The sequence below is a fragment of the Astyanax mexicanus genome, chromosome 19, assembly GCF_023375975.1.
Source record: "Astyanax mexicanus isolate ESR-SI-001 chromosome 19, AstMex3_surface, whole genome shotgun sequence".
NCBI classification, from domain to species: domain Eukaryota; kingdom Metazoa; phylum Chordata; class Actinopteri; order Characiformes; family Acestrorhamphidae; genus Astyanax; species Astyanax mexicanus.
The window spans coordinates 9,460,432-9,481,914 of record NC_064426.1 but is presented as its reverse complement, the minus strand read 5'-3'; the positions used below and the strand labels follow the sequence as shown (position 1 = coordinate 9,481,914).

At 35.3% G+C, this 21,483-nt stretch overlaps 1 protein-coding gene and 1 long non-coding RNA gene across 3 annotated transcripts in view; both read left to right on the top strand.

The window, feature by feature from the left end:
• The window catches only part of LOC125784523 (immunoglobulin gamma-1 heavy chain-like), an 83,517-nt gene extending 66,513 nt beyond the window's left edge, over window positions 1–17,004 (top strand). The window contains exons 5-10 of the mRNA XM_049468270.1: window positions 1,539–1,835; window positions 4,824–5,090; window positions 5,378–5,686; window positions 14,130–14,429; window positions 16,532–16,696; window positions 16,985–17,004. Of these exons, the coding sequence (XP_049324227.1) occupies window positions 1,539–1,835; window positions 4,824–5,090; window positions 5,378–5,686; window positions 14,130–14,429; window positions 16,532–16,696; window positions 16,985–17,004 (1,358 nt within the window). The remainder of the gene's footprint in view (window positions 1–1,538; window positions 1,836–4,823; window positions 5,091–5,377; window positions 5,687–14,129; window positions 14,430–16,531; window positions 16,697–16,984) is intronic.
• LOC125784365 (uncharacterized) lies at window positions 7,584–13,790 on the top strand. Of its 2 annotated transcripts, none has more exons than XR_007427144.1 (3): window positions 7,584–7,662; window positions 9,439–9,655; window positions 13,702–13,790. It is a non-coding gene; the product is annotated as an uncharacterized LOC125784365 (long non-coding RNA). The 2 variants fall into 2 exon arrangements; XR_007427143.1 differs by lacking the exon at window positions 7,584–7,662 and adding an exon at window positions 8,989–9,238 and having other exon boundaries at window positions 9,365–9,655.
• Window positions 17,005–21,483: the final 4,479 nt, after the last annotated feature.

Genomic DNA, 21,483 nt, shown 5'->3' with positions numbered 1-21,483 from the left:
TGGACACGTCTCATTCAATGTTTTTTTTTTTTTTTTTTACATTGTGGATTAATATTAAAACCATGAAAACTATTAATTGACGCACATAAAATTATCTAGTAAACAAAAAGGTGCATGGCCTTAACAATCCCCTGACCTAAACCCAACTGAGATGGGGATTTGGATGAGCATACTCATGTTGGTATAATATATATAACATACGTATATGTATTATTATATTATTTTTATATATTTTATATATTATATTTTTTATATTATTATTAATAATTATAATAATAAATTAATATTACTCGCCAAATTACTATTAATAATATTAGTATAATATATATACATATATATATATATATATATATACATATATATATATATATATATGTATATATATATATATATATATTAACAATAATAGTTTTAAAAAAGTAAAAAAGTTTAATTTTTTTTAATAGATTAGATTTTCGAGTATTTATTTAGTCATATGTATCTTTAGGAGTATTTTATTAATGCCAAAGTACATCCTTTTGTAATTTAAATTTCAGAATATGTATAATATTGATGATTACAACACATTTCTACGTTTTTAGGGTGTAATAGTGAATAAATACTGCATATTGGCAATGTTGAATCGATATTTGTGGATCGATTGAGTGCGCTGTTTTTGGGGAGGAGTCAACAAAGACGTTCTTTAACCTCGTTCCTTAATTTTCACGTTGCGAAGCTCTTTGGGAAACACTCGCAGAACTGGCTCGTTCTTTACTCACGTCATTCGTTAGTTCGTTCGTTATTCGCTAAGATTGATCGTTTTCGGGAAACCCACCCCAGTATGATAGCAATTAATATGCAGAAATAGACGTAATTAAACATTTTATGGAGGAAATATAATGTTCTCTGCCCCCTCAAAAACATTTAGCTCATGGTAAATTTAATTTGACTATTTTATTTATTAATGTATTTCTGTTTACAATCTTAAATAAATATAAAATGTTCAGATAATGAATATAATCTACAAGAGTGTAAAGGTTGTATGTGATTTGCTATAGATAGCTGTCAGTCATTGTTAAGCTAGAACTAGGCTAGAACCGTCATTCAGGTTTTTAAACAGGAATACAACTACAGAACACTTTTCACGTTTAAGGGGATCCATCTATATTCTCAGTATTTCAACAGTGCCCTAAGGACCTGCTATTACTTGTATCGTTGCTTTTTCAGTTGCTCTTGTTAGTAAAATAATTGTAAATTATATTAATAGTACCTGTGCTGTAGAACAATCTGTCCAACATTATGCTATTGTTCTATAGTTGTGTTTTAAAATGTTTTATAGTGGGAACCTTTTTATTAAAACAAGGTGTTAGGCTTAAATATTTTACTTACAGTTCCTGCAGTTATGTTTATTCTGTAATTTAAAGGACATTCAATTCTTCTTATTATTATTATTAATAGTAGAATTCTCGTTGATGTAATTTAAATCTGGTACAAAAGCATTTCACATAAGTGTATGTCTGAGAAGCTTCTCTCTCTTTCTCTCTCTCTCCCTCTCTCAGAGTCTCAGACTAAGCCCTCAGTTCCCTTCATTGTATCCCAGTGCGGACCTTCAACAGACGGGCTTCTGACATTCGGCTGCGTCACTAGTGGTTTCTTTCCTTCTGAATCGCTGGAGATCGAGTGGACTCTTGGTTACGGCAATGTACATAATAAGGTGCATTTCCCGGCTGTGAAGTTGCAAAGTAATTCGTTCACAGCGGTGAGCCAGGTGCAGATCAGTGCCACAGACTGGACTAAGAACTCCCTGACCTGCACTGTGAAGCATCCTGCCGGCTCAGCAACAGCAACAGTGAAGGGTAGGACAAATTATATATGATCACTTACACTGGTTTATATATATATATATATATATATATATATATATATATATATATATATATATATATAAATTTATATATTTATATATATATATATATATATATATATATATATATATTTTTTTTTTATAGATAGATAGATAGATAGATAGATAGATAGAGGTTAATCTCTTTCAAATGAACCACTTTTAATTCTCCAAAACATACACCTTGCCTATTAACAGTTTCTTTTCATTAAATTAACAGATACACCTGAGAAAGAGATTGATGAGCTCTATTGAGTTACAGTGTGTTTTAAACAGGGTAAACATTAAAATGTAAACACTAAATTGCACAGAGTTTGTGCACTGCCCTAACCATTTAAAGCTTTAAAGAAACTACAGTACATGAGAATAATATTAACTTGGTATTTTGTCAATTTAAATCTTCTTCACATTCACACATCTGGCTTTTGAAAATGATTTTTTATGGAACATATTGGCTCAAAAAGCCCTTAGAACTACCGTCATTGCCTTAATTTTTAAGAGAATACAGTTTGTTTATTTATGTTATATCTACATTGATCTTTCATGGGCTTACTAACTAGAGGTGGGCGATACCGGGAATTTTGGTATCGATCCAATACCAAGTAAACGCAGGGCCAGTATTGCCGATATCGATACTGATACCGATACTTTTTAATATTTAAGCTTTATAGATCCAAATGATCCAAAAACCTAGGATATAATTTCACCAAACATTGTAAGTGATAACAAAATACTTTAGTATCACAATCAACATTTTTTGTTTAGAAACAATGGAACAGTAACAAAACAAAGTTTAAATATAAAATAAAAAAATATAAAAAAATAAAATAAAAATTCTCCCCTCACTAGACATCTTTTATAGTTCTTTGTTTCTTTGTTTCTTTTTTTTAATAGAATTGTCATTTGGAAAAACAATAAAAAATAAGGAATTGTCTTCCTTTCAGTGCAATTCAAATGCAAGTTTTTCTTAAATAAACAGAGTGTAAAAAAATATCACTCATCACAAATCTCCTGAGGTAGAGGCGTGTCGACTCAAGGAGAGCGCTGGGTGGGCGGGGCCAGGCTGAGCCTACCTGCTGGTGGTATGGCTGGCTTTGCTGAGCCATGTGACGCATGTGCAACAACAAGAGACCAGAGAGTAGACTGTGGTGAATCCTCGTGCGAAGCAGTCAGTGCGTGCGGCAGAGAAAAAAGCTTGAATATCGATATTTTTACACGAGTATTGCTCAATACCAATACCAGCGTTGGTATCGATATTATCGATATTTGGATCGATCCGCCCACCTCTATTACTAACCTGGGGTGCATTTCCCATACAACGATGGAGCCTACTAACGTGGTACGATGCATCGTTAAACTAACTAACATCTGAAGTACGATCGTTTCCCAAAACAATTGTACTTTGTTGATACCACTAAACTAGGTTGGTTTGAACCATCGTGGTCTTAACTAAGGTGTTTCCAGACATGTTCGGCCAGACTTTCCCAGCAGAAACCGTGCAAAACTCACAATCTTTCAAATATTATGCTAAAAATATGTTACTAATGTATTATTTAGGCTATTTATATTGTAATCATCACCACAACATGAACCGACAACAATACTATTAATAAAATAACAATCAAATGCAAGTAAAATCTACACAATAATTGCTATATATTAATTATTATTTGTAACAGACAGTGTTACACTTATTTGATATTACAATTGTTTTTAATTAAATATATATATATATATATATATATACATCACCATTCTGAATGAGTCTTATTAATATGAGACCTGATAAATGTGTGTTACTCAGTGGTTCAGCAGAGCACCTCGAGTTGTGCAACCCATCGAGATGTGCTTCTTAACACCAGTGCCCATATATATTATTTAAAAAAAGACTAATTGATAACATTTGTATAGGCCTAGAAACACACACGTTGTAATGGGTAAATGATACTTTTTCTTTATTCACTCTCTGTCTGCCCTGTTACCTCCAGAGGAGTAATTAGGTAATTCAAAACACCTGCTTATTACATGTCTCTATAATTTTTACTTTTATTTTAAGACACTTTTTACTTTTTTATTAGTTTTTTCTTATTATGAATACATTATTAAAATACACATTCTTGCCTTCTGTATGGATACATTTGTTTCACATTTTAGCTAAAGAGCACTTCAGTGCACTTTTTTCACTACACTGAATTCATGTCTGCCAAATAAAGCTAAATGTTAAAGACATTATCTTACATTTTCAAAATACATTTGAGTACTGAATGTGATTATTTTCCCTTAGTGCTCATGGGTAAAAGTAAAGTGGCTTAATAAATGTATTAAACACAAACATAAAAAAAAATAATTAGGTATATGTTCAAAACAATTGATAACTTAAATCCTCGTGCAGCAATATTAATGTGAATTATCAGCTTCTGAATCCTAGCGTCCATCGTCTGCACTAATCTCCAGGAACTAAGCTCCTAACGACAGGTCTAGAGCTGTAGTTGGAACGACGCAGCTGAACCACGGTAGTTGCGGACATTCGCTGGAACTACGGTTTTGGGAAACACCTGAGTAGCTTAACTAAGGTTCGCACTATGCAAGTTACTAACGTGGTTACCTCCATAGTTCCAGCTACGCTTTTGGGAAACACCTGCGTCGCAGCTGCATCGTCCAGACTATGTAAGTTGCTAATGTAGTCAGCAACTAAGCATTTGGGAAACGTACCCCTGTGTAGGTCAAATTAGTAATTATTAGTATATCACGTGAGCAGGTGTTATTCATGCTATTTATGAAGCACCATGTCTATATTATAATCACACAGTTTATTATACTGTTTTAATCAAAAAGCAAAAAAATAACTAAAAGAAAACATTGTTCTGAATAACTAACAAGCAATATGGATCAAAACTGCAGTTTATTTATTTATTTATTATTATTATTTTTTTTGTTAAAGGGGACTCTCCACCAGTCATCCACGTGGGTGAAGTTGGTCAATCTATTATGTGTGTAATTGAGGACTTCTCCCCCAAAAAGCTCAGCGTTAAGTGGAAAGAAGACAACCGGGAAGTCAAAGGCATTGACTGGGAAACTATTAAAAGTCCTACAGGCGCTTTCAAAGCTGTCAGTTTGCTTCAAACCAACCAAACAAGCATGGACACCAAATACACCTGTGAAGTCACACATGCAGGTTCCCTATATAAAGAGCAACTATCATCTAAAGGTAATGTAGTTTTAAGACTGATATACCAGTGAGGTACTCATATTCACCAGCCTTATTATCTGTTGGCTCACTGTGTGCCACCAAACTCAGATTTCCTTTAATAATAATCAATGTTATTTTGTCTTTATAACATTGAGTCATGATGTCTTTGCTCCAATATATATATATATATATATAATGTTTATGTCATTTTATATGTAATGTTCTCAATGAACAAATCATTTACCTTATAATATATAATAATCATGTTTATTATTAGTAATATGTATTTTCTCTTTTTTATGTAGCTAAGTTCTCTCTAAAGATCAACCCACCATCAGTAAAGGATCTTTTTGTACAGAATAAAGCAATAATCACCTGTGTCATAACTGGTGATAATAAAAAAGAAGTAGAAGCAGCAAACGTGTCGTGGACATTTGGAGGACAACCACGCACAAGTACTGCAACAGATAATGTTAAAGAGACGACACCACCATTTACTAAAACCAGTACATTATCCCTCAGTGAATCTGAATGGTTTTCAGAGAAAGAAGTAAAGTGCTCTACTGAAAGAGATAAAACACCATTCTCAGAGAAAATTAAAGTGAAGAAAGGAGGTAAGATCAGCTGCACTGCAGTCAAATCGTCTCATTAGTTTAAAGTTAAAGTAGTTTTTCTGAAATTTACATTTAATTTCTGTTGTTTACGTTATAACTTTATGATCTTTTCTTATGCAGGTAAACCTTCTATTCTCTTCTACAAACCTGAGAAGCATGTCTCTGACACTGACACTGAGGAAGTCTCTCTGTTGTGTGAGGTCAGCAGCTCTAATCTGGGGGATGTGTACATCATATGGAAAACGAACAACGGCCAGCACAGAGAAAGCAGCAGCACAGTTCACACTAATGCTAATACAGTCCTCAGCTACTTAACTGTGACTGGAAAGGAATACAACAGAGCACAATTCACTTGTATAGTCAAAGACCCCAACATGACGGCTGGAGCTCTACCAGAACAGAAGACAACATCTATGAGTAAATTTAACTCTTATATTCTCCTGTGTTAAAACATTACAGAGAGTCCTCTCAGATCTTTGTGATCAGGAAGCATCTCTAGCAGCTGTATTTGGCTGATTGAAATGATTCCTGATCTGAGACCCTGTTTACACCTGCTCACTTCATGTGACTAGAATCTGAATTAGATCTTAAGAATTGGGTTTGGTTGTAGGATGTATCTTAGATCTGCTATGACATTTCTCAAATGTGTCTAAAATCACTTCCTGAAATGAATTGAGTGATCAAATTTGTATCTGTTTTAAATGCGTTTTTGGGTGTGATTACACTTTAAAATTTTTATGTGACTGGCTTTTATCCAGATATAATTCAAATATAACTTGAGATAGATGAAGTGATCAGATCTAAACCAGATCTAAGATACTTTTGATGAAAACTTTGTGTGTCTATGTTCACACAGCAGGTAACATGACCCAAATCCATTTTAGCCTGTTCATATTATCTTTTAAAATTATCATGAGAGTGGGATTTTTAAGAGAGTGCAAAATTTAAGGCATGCGTCTCTGTGGTGTCTGTGTCTGTAGATAGGAATATCTGAATTGCTGTAAAAGTTTCCTGTATTCCAGTCTGGCTGTTCAAACTGAGTAGAATTTCTTGCATTTAAGATATGCATCTGATTTCAATATTACATTTGAAAGTGAACCAAATTGGAACAAAAAAATAATTCAGTTTTTTTTTCTATTCACACTTCCACACAGCCAATACATCTGTGTTACATATGATAAAAAAATAGATTGGATCCAGGCCACTTGAACCTGCTGTGTGAACATAGCTTCTGTGTTTATTCTATGTGTGCTAAACTGAAACTGTGCACTTGCTAATTAAAATGTGAGTCTGTATACTTTGTATCTTGACCTTTGTGGATTTAAATGTTACTTTTTTTGGATGTGCCTCAACTATGCCTTATTCTTCTGTCTGATATGTATTCCTCATTTGTGTGTTGTGTGATTACATATGGTATTTTATAAACTAACAGTGATTTGTCTTAATTTTCTGTGTTTTTCTTGATAGATAAGTTCTCTCTAAAGATCAACCCACCATCAGTGAAGAATCTTTTTGTACAAAATAAGGCAGTAATCACCTGTGTCATAACTGGTGATAATAAAAAAGAAGTGGAAGCAGCAAACGTGTCGTGGACATTTGGAGGACAAACACGTGCAAGTACCTCAACAGATAATGTTAAAGAGACGACACCACCATTTACTAAAACCAGTACATTATCCCTCAGTGAATCTGAATGGTTTTCAGAGAGAGAAGTAAAGTGCTCTACTGAAAGAGATAAAACACCATTCTCAGAGAAAATTAAAGTGAAGAAAGGAGGTAAGATCAGTTGCACTGCAGTCAAATCGTCTCATTAGTTTAAAGTTAAAGTAGTTTTTCTGAAATTTACATTTAATTTCTGTTGTTTACGTTATAACTTTATGATCTTTTCTTATGCAGGTAAACCTTCTATTCTCTTCTACAAACCTGAGAAGCATGTCTCTGACACTGACACTGAGGAAGTCTCTCTGTTGTGTGAGGTCAGCAGCTCTAATCTGGGGGATGTGTACATCATATGGAAAACGAACAACGGCCAGCACAGAGAAAGCAGCAGCACAGTTCACACTAATGCTAATACAGTCCTCAGCTACTTAACTGTGACTGGAAAGGAATACAACAGAGCACAATTCACTTGTGTAGTCAAAGACCCCAACATGACGGCTGGAGCTCTACCAGAACAGAAGACAACATCTATGAGTAAATTTAACTCTTATATTCTCCTGTGTTAAAACATTACAGAGAGTCCTCTCAGATCTGTGTGATCAGGAAGCATCTCTAGCAGCTGTATTTGGCTGATTGAAATTATTCCTGATCTGAGACCCCGTTTACACCTGCTCACTTCATGTGACTAGAATCTGAATTAGATCTTAAGAATTGGGTTTGGTTGTAGGATGTATCTTAGATCTGCTATGACATTTCTCAAATGTGTCTAAAATCACTTCCTGAAATGAATTGAGTGATCAAATTTGTATCTGTTTTAAATGCGTTTTTGGGTGTGATTACACTTTAAAATTTTTATGTGACTGGCTTTTATCCAGATATAATTCAAATATAACTTGAGATAGATGAAGTGATCAGATCTAAACCAGATCTAAGATACTTTTGATGAAAACTTTGTGTGTCTATGTTCACACAGCAGGTAACATGACCCAAATCCATTTTAGCCTGTTCATATTATCTTTTAAAATTATCATGAGAGTGGGATTTTTAAGAGAGTGCAAAATTTAAGGCATGCGTCTCTGTGGTGTCTGTGTCTGTAGATAGGAATATCTGAATTGCTGTAAAAGTTTCCTGTATTCCAGTCTGGCTGTTCAAACTGAGTAGAATTTCTTGCATTTAAGATATGCATCTGATTTCAATATTACATTTGAAAGTGAACCAAATTGGAACTAAAAAATAATTCAGTTTTTTTTTCTATTCATACTTCCACACAGCCAATACATCTGTGTTACATATGATAAAAAAATAGATTGGATCCAGGCCACTTGAACCTGCTGTGTGAACATAGCTTCTGTGTTTATTCTATGTGTGCTAAACTGAAACTGTGCACTTGCTAATTAAAATGTGAGTCTGTATACTTTGTATCTTGACCTTTGTGGATTTAAATGTTACTTTTTTTGGATGTGCCTCAACTATGCCTTATTCTTCTGTCTGATATGTATTCCTCATTTGTGTGTTGTGTGATTACATATGGTATTTTATAAACTAACAGTGATTTGTCTTAATTTTCTGTGTTTTTCTTGATAGATAAGTTCTCTCTAAAGATCAACCCACCATCAGTGAAGAATCTTTTTGTACAAAATAAGGCCGTAATCACCTGTGTCATAACTGGTGATAATAAAAAAGAAGTGGAAGCAGCAAACGTGTCGTGGACATTTGGAGGACAAACACGCACAAGTACCTCAACAGATAATGTTAAAGAGACGACACCACCATTTACTAAAACCAGTACATTATCCCTCAGTGAATCTGAATGGTTTTCAGAGAGAGAAGTAAAGTGCTCTACTGAAAGAGATAAAACACCATTCTCAGAGAAAATTAAAGTGAAGAAAGGAGGTAAGATCAGCTGCACTGCAGTCAAATCTTCTCATTAGTTTAAAATTAAAGTAGTTTTTTTTCTGAAATAGCCTACATTTCATTTCTGTTGTTCACGTTATAATTTTATGATCTTTTCTTATACAGGCAAACCTTCTATTCTCTTCTACAAACCTGAGAAGCATGTCTCTGACGGTGAGAAAGTCTCTCTGTTGTGTGAGGTCAGCAGCTCTGATCTGGGGGATGTGTACATCATGTGGAAAATGAACAACGGCCAGCACAGAGAAAGCAGCAGCACAGTTCACACTAATGCTAATACAGTCCTCAGCTACTTAACTGTGTCTGGAAACGAATACAACAGAGCACAATTCACTTGTGTAGTCAAAGACCCCAACATGACGGCTGGAGCTCTACCAGAACAGAAGACAACATCTATGAGTAAATTTAACTCTTATATTCTCCTGTGTTAAAACATTACAGAGAGTCCTCTCAGATCTGTGTGATCAGGAAGCATCTCTTGCAGCTGTATTTGGCTGATTGAAATTATTCCTGATCTGAGACCCCGTTTACACCTGCTCACTTCATGTGATAAGTATCTGAATTAGATCTTGATATGGTTTTAACCACATGCGTTTACGCTTGGAAGCCAAATGAGCCTGAAATCTGATTTCTGTGTGGAACACATTAAGCAGAAACCGCTTGTTTATCTAATTAGGCTCTTCTAGTGTTAAAGATGGCTGCTGCCTTGAAATTTGCAATTGTGCATGCTGCTGTTAATTTCTTTTAAGCGTAGGGGAAGGCAACATTTTCAAACTGGGACAGTTTGTACTTGAGATCTTAACTAATGTGAACTGGCTTGTCAATGTTTGCCTAAGTCCTGCTATGTCTGATTTAATATTCTGTTTTTTTGGCCCCAATCATATGCACTTTCAGACAAGGATCACATGACCAGTGAAATATCTCATGACGGGGAGTTTTGATTGAGCTAAGAGAGAGTTTGTGTTTGGTTATAGAATGTATCTTAGATTTGCTATGACATTTCTCAAATGCGTTTTGGGTGTGTTTACACTTTTACATTTGTATGTGACTTGCTTTTATCCAGATATAATTCAGATATAACTTGAAATAGATGAACTGATCTTTTTTAAACCAGATCTCAAATACTTCTTTTAAATTATCATGAGAGTGGGATATTTAAGAGAGTGCAAAATTTAAAGAATGAGTCTCTGTGGTGTCTGTAGATAGGAATATCTAAACTGCTGTAAAGGTTTCCTGTATTCCAATTTGGCTGTTCAAACTGAGTAGAATTTCTTGCAATTAAGATATGCATCAGATTTCAATATTACATTTAAAAGTGAACCAAATTGGAACTAAAAAATAATTCAGTTTTTTTGTTCTTTTCACCATGCCTCATCCAGCTTGTTTACTCCACAGTAATATGTGTTGTAATGGTTATAGTGATTTATTTATAGATTATGATTAAGTTTAATATGGAATGAAAAAATAAGATGTTTGGTGTTTGTGGCTCATTGTTTTAGTAATTAATTATTGTCAGGCTTTAGGGGGAAGAAACCCCACATTAAGTGGTTTTTCAGTTAGCTGGGTTAGCTCTGTGACTCTTCAGTTAGCTGGGTTAGCTCTGTGGTACTTCAGTTAGCTGGGTTAGCTCTGTGACTCTTCAGTTAGCTGGGTTAGCTCTGTGACTCTTCAGTCAGCTGGGTTAGCTCTGTGACTCTTCAGTCAGCTGGGTTAGCTCTGTGACTCTTCAGTCAGCTGGGTTAGCTCTGTGGTACTTCAGTCAGCTGGGTTAGCTCTGTGACTCTTCAGTCAGCTGGGTTAGCTCTGTGGTACTTCAGTTAGCTGGGTTAGCTCTGTGACTCTTCAGTTAGCTGGGTTAGCTCTGTGACTCTTCAGTCAGCTGGGTTAGCTCTGTGGTACTTCAGTTAGCTGGGTTAGCTCTGTGGTACTTCAGTTAGCTGGGTTAGCTCTGTGACTCTTCAGTTAGCTGGGTTAGCTCTGTGGTACTTCAGTTAGCTGGGTTAGCTCTGTGACTCTTCAGTTAGCTGGGTTAGCTCTGTGGTACTTCAGTTAGCTGGGTTAGCTGTGTGGTACTTCAGTTAGCTGGGTTAGCTCTGTGGTACTTCAGTTAGCTGGGTTAGCTGTGTGGTACTTCAGTTAGCTGGGTTAGCTCTGTGGTACTTCAGTTAGCTGGGTTAGCTCTGTTACTCTTCAGTTAGCTGGGTTAGCTCTGTTACTCTTCAGTTAGCTGGGTTAGCTCTGTGGTACTTCAGTTAGCTGGGTTAGGTCTGTGGTACTTCAGTTAGCTGGGTTAGCTCTGTGACTCTAGAGTTAGCTGGGTTAGCTCTGTGGTACTTCAGTTAGCTGGGTTAGCTCTGTGGTACTTCAGTTAGCTGGGTTAGCTCTGTGGTACTTCAGTTAGCTGTGTTAGCTCTGTGACTCTAGAGTTAGCTGGGTTAGCTCTGTGGTACTTCAGTTAGCTGGGTTAGCTCTGTGGTACTTCAGTTAGCTGGGTTAGCTCTGTGACTCTTCAGTTAGCTGGGTTAGCTCTGTGGTACTTCAGTTAGCTGGGTTAGCTCTGTGGTACTTCAGTTAGCTGGGTTAGCTCTGTGACTCTTCAGTTAGCTGGGTTAGCTCTGTGGTACTTCAGTTAGCTGGGTTAGCTCTGTGGTACTTCAGTTAGCTGGGTTAGCTCTGTGACACTTCAGTTAGCTGGGTTAGCTCTGTGGTACTTCAGTTAGCTGGGTTAGCTCTGTGGTACTTCAGTTAGCTGGGTTAGCTCTGTGGTACTTCAGTTAGCTGGGTTAGCTCTGTGACTCTTCAGTTAGCTGGGTTAGCTCTGTGGTACTTCAGTTAGCTGGGTTAGCTCTGTGGTACTTCAGTTAGCTGGGTTAGCTCTGTGACTCTTCAGTTAGCTGGGTTAGCTCTGTGACTCTTCAGTTAGCTGGGTTAGCTCTGTGGTTTTGGAGTAACACTAATGCTATACTGCTGTATCACACAGATTGCCTCAGTTAGGGCAGATAGTTAGTTGATAAGCTAGCTGTTAGTTGATTATTTGGATCAGGTGTGTTGTAATCAGTATAAACCAGTGACCTTAATTTACCTGACCGTAAAGCCTGAAACATGGACAGTGACTGTATTGTTCTGGTATCTCTGTGATTTGTAGATTATTAACATGTTCACAGTTCAATTTAATGTTACTCTCACATTACCTAATACAGCGGAGGTAACGTTCCTGAAATGCGCTGTGTGCATTTTTTTCCGATCCTCCTGTCCGGAGGTACAGACCTTACCGTGAGCGGTAAAAAATTGGCGTGACAATTAAAAAAAATTAGTAGTTGTTGGGGAGGAGTGACGAGAAAACGTCCAAATGTCTAGAGAATCCCTGTTTATTTCAGCGTTTTTGAGTGGTATGGTGTTTATGTGGACGGAGATATTTCTGAAAACGCTGCTCGTGTGGACGAAGATCTTTTTTAAAAACTGAGAGAAAAAACTCTGTTTTTAAAAATATCCGGCTTCGTGTGGACGGGGCCTAAGATCACTTCCTGAAGTGGTTTGAGTGATCAAATGTTTATCTGTTTTAAATGCGTTTTGGGTGTGTTTACACTTTTAAATTTGTATGCGACTTGCTTTTATCCACATATAATTCAGATATGGGGTGGCACGGTGGCGCAGTGGGTAGCACTTCAGCCTCACAGCAAGACGGCCTGGGTTCGATTCCCGGCTGGGGCAACCCGGGTCTTTCTGTGTGGAGTTTGCACGTTCTCCCCGTGTCTGCGTGGGTTTCCTCCGGGCTCTCCGGTTTCCTCCCACAATCCAAAGACGGCACGTTCAGACTAATTGGAACTTGATTTAAATTGCCCCTTAGGTGTGAGTGTGTGAGTGAATGTGTCTGTTTGTCTGTCTGTGTTTGTCTACCCTATGCCTGCTGGGATAGGCTCCAGCCCCCACCCCCATGAGATGAGATAATTCAGATATAACTCGAGATAAATGGCCTTATGTAAACCAGATCTAAGATACTTCTGATGAAACCTTTGTGTGTCTATGTTCACACAGTAGGTAACATGACCCAAATCCATTTTTAGGCTATTCAAATTATCTTTATAAATTATCATGTGAGTGGGAATATAAGAGTGTAAAATTTGAAGAATGCGTCTCTGTGGTGTCTGTGTCTGTAGACAGGAATTTCTGAATTGCTGTAAAAGTTTCCTGTATTCCAATCTGTCTGATTAAACTGAATATAATTTATTGCATTTAAGATATGCATCTAATTTCATTATTACATTTGAAAGTGAACCAAATTGGAACTGAAAAGTAATGCAGTTTTTATCCATTCACACTGCCACACAGCCAATACATCTGTGTTAGGTCTGGATGTTATTTACATATTTTACATGTTATTTAAATGCTTATATTTGGAAATTTAAAATCTGACACAATATTTTGTCCTTTTTTTTTGTTTATAGATAAGTTCTCTCTAAAGATCAACCCACCAACTGTGAAGGATCTTTTTGTATTTAATAGAGCCTTAATCACCTGTGTCATAACTGGTGATGATAAAAATGAAGTGGAAAGAGCAAACGTGTCGTGGACAGTTGGAGGAAAAACACGTGCAAAGAACATAACAGATATTCTTAATAATATAACACCACCATTTACTAAAACCAGTACTTTGAACATCAGTGAATCTGAATGGTTTTCAGGGTCAGAAGTAAAGTGCTCTACTGAAAGAGATAAAACACCATTCTCAGAGAAACTTAGAGTGAAGAAAGGAGGTAAGACTAGCTGCCCTGCAGTTAAATCTTCTCATTAGTTAAAACTGAAGCATTTTGACATACATATCTTACATATCTTATGTGGATGTTTTAACATAAAAATAATCTTTTTTATGCAGGTGAACGCCCTTCTGTTCTCTTCTACAAACCTGAGAATGATGTCAGAGACACTGATAAAGTCTCTCTGTTGTGTGAGGTCAGCAGTTCTGATCTGGGGGATGTGTACATCATGTGGCAAAAGAATAAGGATCCATACATGGAAGACAAAAGCAAAGTTTACATCAACAACAATACTGTCCTCAGCTACTTAACTGTGTCTGGAAAGGAATACAACAATAAGAACAATAAGTTCACTTGTGCCGCCAAGGATGCCAACATGGAGAATGACACCAACCCGAGGAAAAACTCAACATCCAAAAGTAAATTTGTCTGTCCTGCGTGTCCTGTAACAGAATGATGGCTGATTTAAGACGTTTTCCTTGAGTTCAAATGAATGATCCGAGAAGCCTTTGCTGCATCTCTGTGTTCACTCTCTGTGTGCTTAATGTTTGTATTATGTTGTTTTATTGGCCATGGTCTAAAAATCACTGCAAATATTTTGGAATTTGTAACCAGTCCACATATATATTATATTCTGGCCTCTGCATGTTTGTTACTTGTGTTACTTGTCCCAGTTGTGGCTTGTTTTGTCTAATGCTTTCTCTATTGTTTTTCATGATTTTCTCATGTTCTGTCTGCTTGATATTACAGATTAAATGTAGATTAAAATGATGATAAAATGTTTACTATATATTCCCAAATCTTGATGGGAATACTGGAGCTGAAATATATCCAGTTTTAAAAATATTAGCATTTTTGTTTTTTTGTGCATTTTTATTTAGATTTTTCTTCTTCTCCTAATACTTGAAGCAATAAATCAGCATAACTGCATATGACATCACAGAGTCCATCTTTTATTTGTAGATTTTCTTTTCAGCTCTCTTTTATGGTGTCACAGAATTCCAGTTATTATTCCATATTATCTTTATGCACTAAATAATATTATTATACAAAATATATACAAGCACATACAGTTTGCATGTTATGTCACATTGTCCTCCATGTTTGTTTTTTGTGTGAATATGTGAAAGAGTCTTTATGAAATATGCTTGTGTGTCTGTGCATGCTTATATGCTACAAATCCTTTTTCGGTATGTGTATGTGTTAATATACAAAAGACCAGTCAATAGTTTGATATCAGAAATATGAAGGAACATAAATGCAAATATGTAGTATAGAAATGTGTTGTCCTGTCCAGGGTGTATACTGCCTTCATGCCTGATACTGGCTAGGATAGGCTCCAGCAACCGCACAACAACTACCCAAACCCACCCCCCAATCTGCCCCCCATGACCCTGATGGATAAAGCTGGTGTTGACAATAGATGTGTATTGATGCCAGTTTTGCACACTACTGGCGTTCACTTCATGAGTCAGCTTTATGAGGTCGTCGCCTGCTGGAATGGTTTTCTAACACTTGAACTCTTGAATGAGCACCTATTTATTATACTTACTACATAATTCCATATGTGTTCATTCATACACAGTCAAGCAGGGCTGGACTGGGACAAAAAATCGGCCCTGGCAATTTTGGTTTAGACCGTCCCCTCATAATTAGAGGAGCACAACCGACTTGTAATTTATGCGCATAGGGTTACAGAGACGCATAATGTATCATCAGCATATTAAATATAAGAAGTTTATTGTCTATTACAAACTCCGCCATTTTTGTCTGCTCTGTGTAGTTCAATTGATTCTTTATCCTTTTTATTGAAATCATCTCTAATATGTTTTTTTTATTCTCTGATACAACAGTTCAATTCTAATTTTTCCTCCTTTAAACAGCTATAACATGTATTTCTATCAGGCTACAAACAGGGCATTCTTTATAGTAATGTATACAGAATTATATTGTATAGTATACTAATCTGGGTGGTGTGTCTTTCTGTGTGTGCTGTACTGGTATTAGTGGATCAGACACAGCAGTGCTGCTGGAGGTTTTAAACACCTCAGTGTAATTGCTGCACTGACAATAATCCACCAACAAGAAATATCCAGCTAACAGCATCCTGTGGGCAGCATACTGTGAGCAGCAATTTGTGGGCAACATCCTCTGCTTACTGATAAGAGACTAGAATTTGTCCACCAAAAAACTGCAGATCAGGGTGAAAGAAGATGAAAAATATGCAGAGAAACAGATGGACTACAGTCAGTAATTATTAAGGAACAAAGTGATCTATATTTACAATATGGAGAAACTAGGTAGGAGTGTCTATTAGACTTGACAGTGAGTAAACACAGTGTTTAATAATATTGTGATTTGACTGTGACGATTTGATGAGTTTTAAAAATGATAAAAATGTGTCCAAACTTCCAATATGCATCAGATGCTAAGATTAACTGTCAAACTGTTGAACCATTATTAGACAGAGAAACTGTATTTAAAAAAATGCTTTGTGTTTGTATGTGTGTGTGTGATTCAGGAGAGATTCCAGCACCAGATCCAGGATTGTATATAAACTGTGATAAAGACTCTTCAGGGGAAGATGATTACAACAGTTTGTGGTCCACCGCCTCGTCCTTCATCTTCCTCTTCCTCTTCACCATCGTCTACAGCACTGTCCTCAGCCTCTCCAAGGTTAGAAAATGTATTATATATATATATATATATATATATATATATATATATATATATATATATATATTATATTACACCTATAGATCAGGGCAGTTTCCAAAAAGCATTTTAGCATTAAAAATATCTTAACATGGAGAGAGAATGGCCAGTGTGAAGCTCGCTCATCCATCTAGGAATCACCTTCTAAGAAACCAATTCTCCTTCCTGTGTCACATGATATAAGCTTATCTGAATAAGACTGTCCATAATTGTGAATGTAAATGTGTAACTTCTTTTTTTTCTTATTTGTGTTTTTCAGATAAAATAATGAAGAAGTGAAAAATATAAAGGAAGAGGGAGTTTGATATCTTGATCATTTCTGAGAATGCTCTATGTATACGTTTCTTTGCATGTTTTCTAATATATATGTGTGTGTGTGTGTTTTCTTTCTGTACATTTTGCTTAATTCAATACTGAATGAATTTTGTCTTAGTAAATTAATAAATATTTTATTAATTTATTAATTTATTAACACAGAGGTTGTCTCTTTTTTGAAATACAGGGATTTTGAAAGGTGGACAGTTGTGTAGGAAAAGAGCACAAATAATCATTTAAAGCCTGGAAAGGTTTTGTAAACCTTGTGAAACTATTTTGGGTGACATGTTAATTGATGTGAATTTGCACTCATTTTTACTTCGCATATTATATTTTTAACAATTAAGAATAAAATAAAGTAATTCCCAAAGGATGAAATATTTTTCAAATATTACTTCATAAGACTTTGTTTATATATATATATAAATATAAACAGTACAAAACCAACTCTGTACTGCAATCATATATTCAGTACTGTAAGTAAGTAAAAATGTTTCAAACTAATTATTTTGGGGTAAAATATATACAGTGGTAAGAAAAAGTTTGGGTACTCCTGATAATTTTCCTTTATAAATCATTGGTTGTTTGGATCAGCCAATTCAGTTAAATATATCAAATATCAGACGAACCCAGAGAAGTTTATAGGATATACAGAAAGTGTGATATAATTCTTTAAACAAAATTATGTAAGTGCATATATTTAGGAATCCATGTTGTTTTATTAATTTGAATATCTTTAGGACTAATTACAAAATTAGTTTGGTAAGCACATTGACCCTTTTCTCATATTTGCATCTTCTCTCAACAGTGGCAACATGGGAGTCTCAAAACAAAACTCTCAAATGACCTGTAAACAAAAATTTGATCAACATCATGGTTTAGAGGAAGGATAAAAAAGCTTAATAATCTCAGAGATTTCAGCTGCAGTTTCCACTGTGAGAAACAGAGTGAAAAAATTGAAGAACCACAGACACAGTTCTAAGACCTCAAGCTGCAGAACAAGAAAAATCTCAGATAATGACCTACAAACACCTACAACATCATCTTACTGCAGGCAGAGTCACTGTACATCGTTTAGCTATTCAGCGCACTTTACACAAGGAGAGGCTGTGTGAGAGAGTAATGCAGAAGCAGCCTTTTCTGAGCACATTTGGACAAGATTAGTCTAAAATTTAGTTATTTGGAGGGCGGTATGCATGGAGGAAAAAGAACACAGCATTCCAACACAAACACTTTACTGCTCCCCACAGCAAAATTTGGTGGTGGTTCCATCATGCTGTGGGGCTGTGTGATCAGTGCAGATACTGGTAATCTTGTTAAAGTTTAGGATCACATCGATATCAGTTAAAATCAGCAGATTCTTAAAAACAATGTTCAAGCATCAGTGAGAAAGTTAAAGTTGTGCCGGGGCTGGATATATCAACAAGACAACAACCCTAAACACTAAAAACTGCTGAAAATCTGTTAAAGCATTCATGCAGAGGAACAAGTGCAATGTTCTGGAATGATCATCTCAGATCATCTCAGTCCCCAGACCTGAATATTACTGATAATCTGTGGTGTGATTTAAAGTGGGCTGTTCATGATCAGAAACCATCAAACCTGACTGAACTGGAGATGTTTTGTAAAGAAGAATGATCCAAAATACCTTCAACCAGAAGCCAGACTCTCATTCAAAGCTATAGGAAGAGTTTAGAAGCTGTTATTTCTGCAAAAGGAGGATCAACTAAACATTAAAATAATTTGTCTGGGTTTTTTTGCAATCTATTAGCAAACATTTCTTAATTCAGTACCAACAAAACAAGCAAAACAGATGCTGAAGTCAAATATGTTTCTAGAAAGTTCCTTGTGAGCACAAACAGGAAGTGAAACAGACAAATGTTCACCCAGGCTAAATTTTATTCAACAGAAAGAACTGAAAGAACAGGTGTAGCAGTCAAAGCACCAGCTGTGTTTCCAGTTTCCAGTTAAGCTGGCTTGAGAACGGTCTCAAGCTGTTCTGAACTGTACCCCAAACAACATAATCACAGTTATATTTGCTAGAGAAAATGTTCTTGGCTTGGATAAATTGGAAATATAACTGGTCTGAAACCTTCACTCAGCTACATATGGATGTTATTTTATTGTAAAAAAAAAACAATGTTTTTCTAAAGAACTAGAACGTTTAAAAGGTTCTGTACAGAACCAAGCGTGGCTATATGTGATATTGCTCCACAGATGCAGACTACAGAGTGCAGCAGATACGAAAAAAAAAAAAATGAAACGGACAAAACACATTTAAATGTATTTTTAATCTTATTATTTGTGATGTTTAGACAAGAATTTCCCCCTATACTGTCTTACGGTCTGTATCCTGTTGTGTATTTGAATATGCGGTCTCAAGGGATTTTCTCATATATTTGAATCTTTAATCTCAGGGGACCCTAAGCACCTGCTTTCAGTTACGCACTGAAAGGTTAAGTTGAGTTATTAAAATAGAAAAAGGCAGTGTTTTGCATCTGGGCAAAGACTTTCAGAGACAGCACCCTTTGACTTGTTTTGTACTTTAAAGTTCATATTAAGTTAATTTACTTATTTACATATATTCATCTCATTTTATGTAACTTTGAGAGATATTTCTGTGATCATCCCAATAAAACCAGAGAGAAAACGTGAATTGTTTCCACTAATTGTAGGGAATTGAACACTGGTCCCATACGGAAATGTAATATATTACATATATGTCCCTATATCGATAATGGTGTTTCCATAAATGATTCATATAGGTGATAAATTATTCTCACATACATCTATCCTCTGGATATATGTAGAAATAAGTTTAGAACATATATGAAATACTTATATAAAATTTCCACATGTATATACATGATATATGTTGCATCCATATGTTAGCTATATATATTTAATTTATATATGCAAGTTTATTTAAACAACATACATTTAAAATGTTTTTTCTTATTCATTTCAAACATGCATGTCTGTTTTATCAGTAGACATGTAATTTCCACACATATTAATGGCTTTTGGGATCGATAAATTTGTACACATTATATACAGTTAGGCTCAGTTAAATATTTGGATTTTCAAGATTTGTGCTCTAAACAACACTGAATTAAAATTAAACAACTGAGATGCAATTGAAGTGTAGACTTTCAGGTTTAATTCAAAGGGCTAAACAAAAATGTGTTAGTGTTTCTGCCTTTAGTTTTGTCTCAAGCAAGTGAAAATCTGCTTGATTGGGTTGATCTAGGCCACTGCAGAATATTCCACTTATTTACATTAAAAAACTCCTGAGTTGTTTTCGCAGTGTGTTTTGGGTCATTGTCCATCTGTACTGTGAAGCACAGTCCAATCAACCTTGCTGCATTTGGTTGAATCTGAGAAGAAAATGTATCCCCGGACACCTTCTGTCACATCATCAAGAAACACCAGTGACACAGTGCTGTTGGAAGCCGTGCATGTCTGTGCCATCACATGTTTTACTGAGGATATGATGTGACTTTGTGTTGAGCCGTACCAAGCCTTCAACATACTTTCTTCTTCCCTTCATTCTGGATAGTGTTCTTCCACTGCAATGTTGGCTTTGTAAAGTTCCTAAACACTTTTGATTCAAATTCAAATTCAAATCCAGTGTGGTAACAGACAACAGAGCCCATATTATGAAGACTGTGTCACTGTTAAGGTTCTACAATGTAAGCATATTAGCTATATATATGTGTGTGTGTGTGTGTGTGTGTGTGTCAATTATGAAAACATTTGTCTTAAACATGTATAATCATATGGAAATTTGAGCTTCATTTGAAAAGTATTTAGCGTTTATATTACTTATAAGAAACATAAATTAAATATATACATAAATAAAAATAAAACATGAATTGTACAATAAACAAAAATGCAAATTGGAAGGAAAAAGTTAGGGACCACATTACAATCACATTCCTTAACTCTTAGTACTTTACCAACACACAATAAAAATAGTTAAACAATGTGAGCATTATTAAAATATGTAAGGAAAGCTTACATAAACCTTCCAAGGTTTGAAGTATCTCCTTTCTTTTACATTTTCCTGACTGATAAGGAACCATGAGGTAATGTTTTTTGTAATCCTAAAACAAACCAATGGCAATGTTTTTTTTTTTACTCTAAGTGCCATAAGGTTCCCCAAAACAAACCACAGAAAACTCAAATCTCATGTTATGAAAACATTAGTGAACATTAATGAAATCTAACAATTAACTAAAAAAAACAAAAAAGTTTTTTTATAATTATTTACATAAAATGATATATATATATATATATATATATATAAAGACCACACAATATTGGCATTACTTATTTTTGTTCAGTTAGAATTTAACTTTTGCAACACAAACGTAAGTTGTTGTTTTAACGTGAGTTGTTTTAAATGTACGTTATGTTTAAAGTAAAATTATGATTACAAAA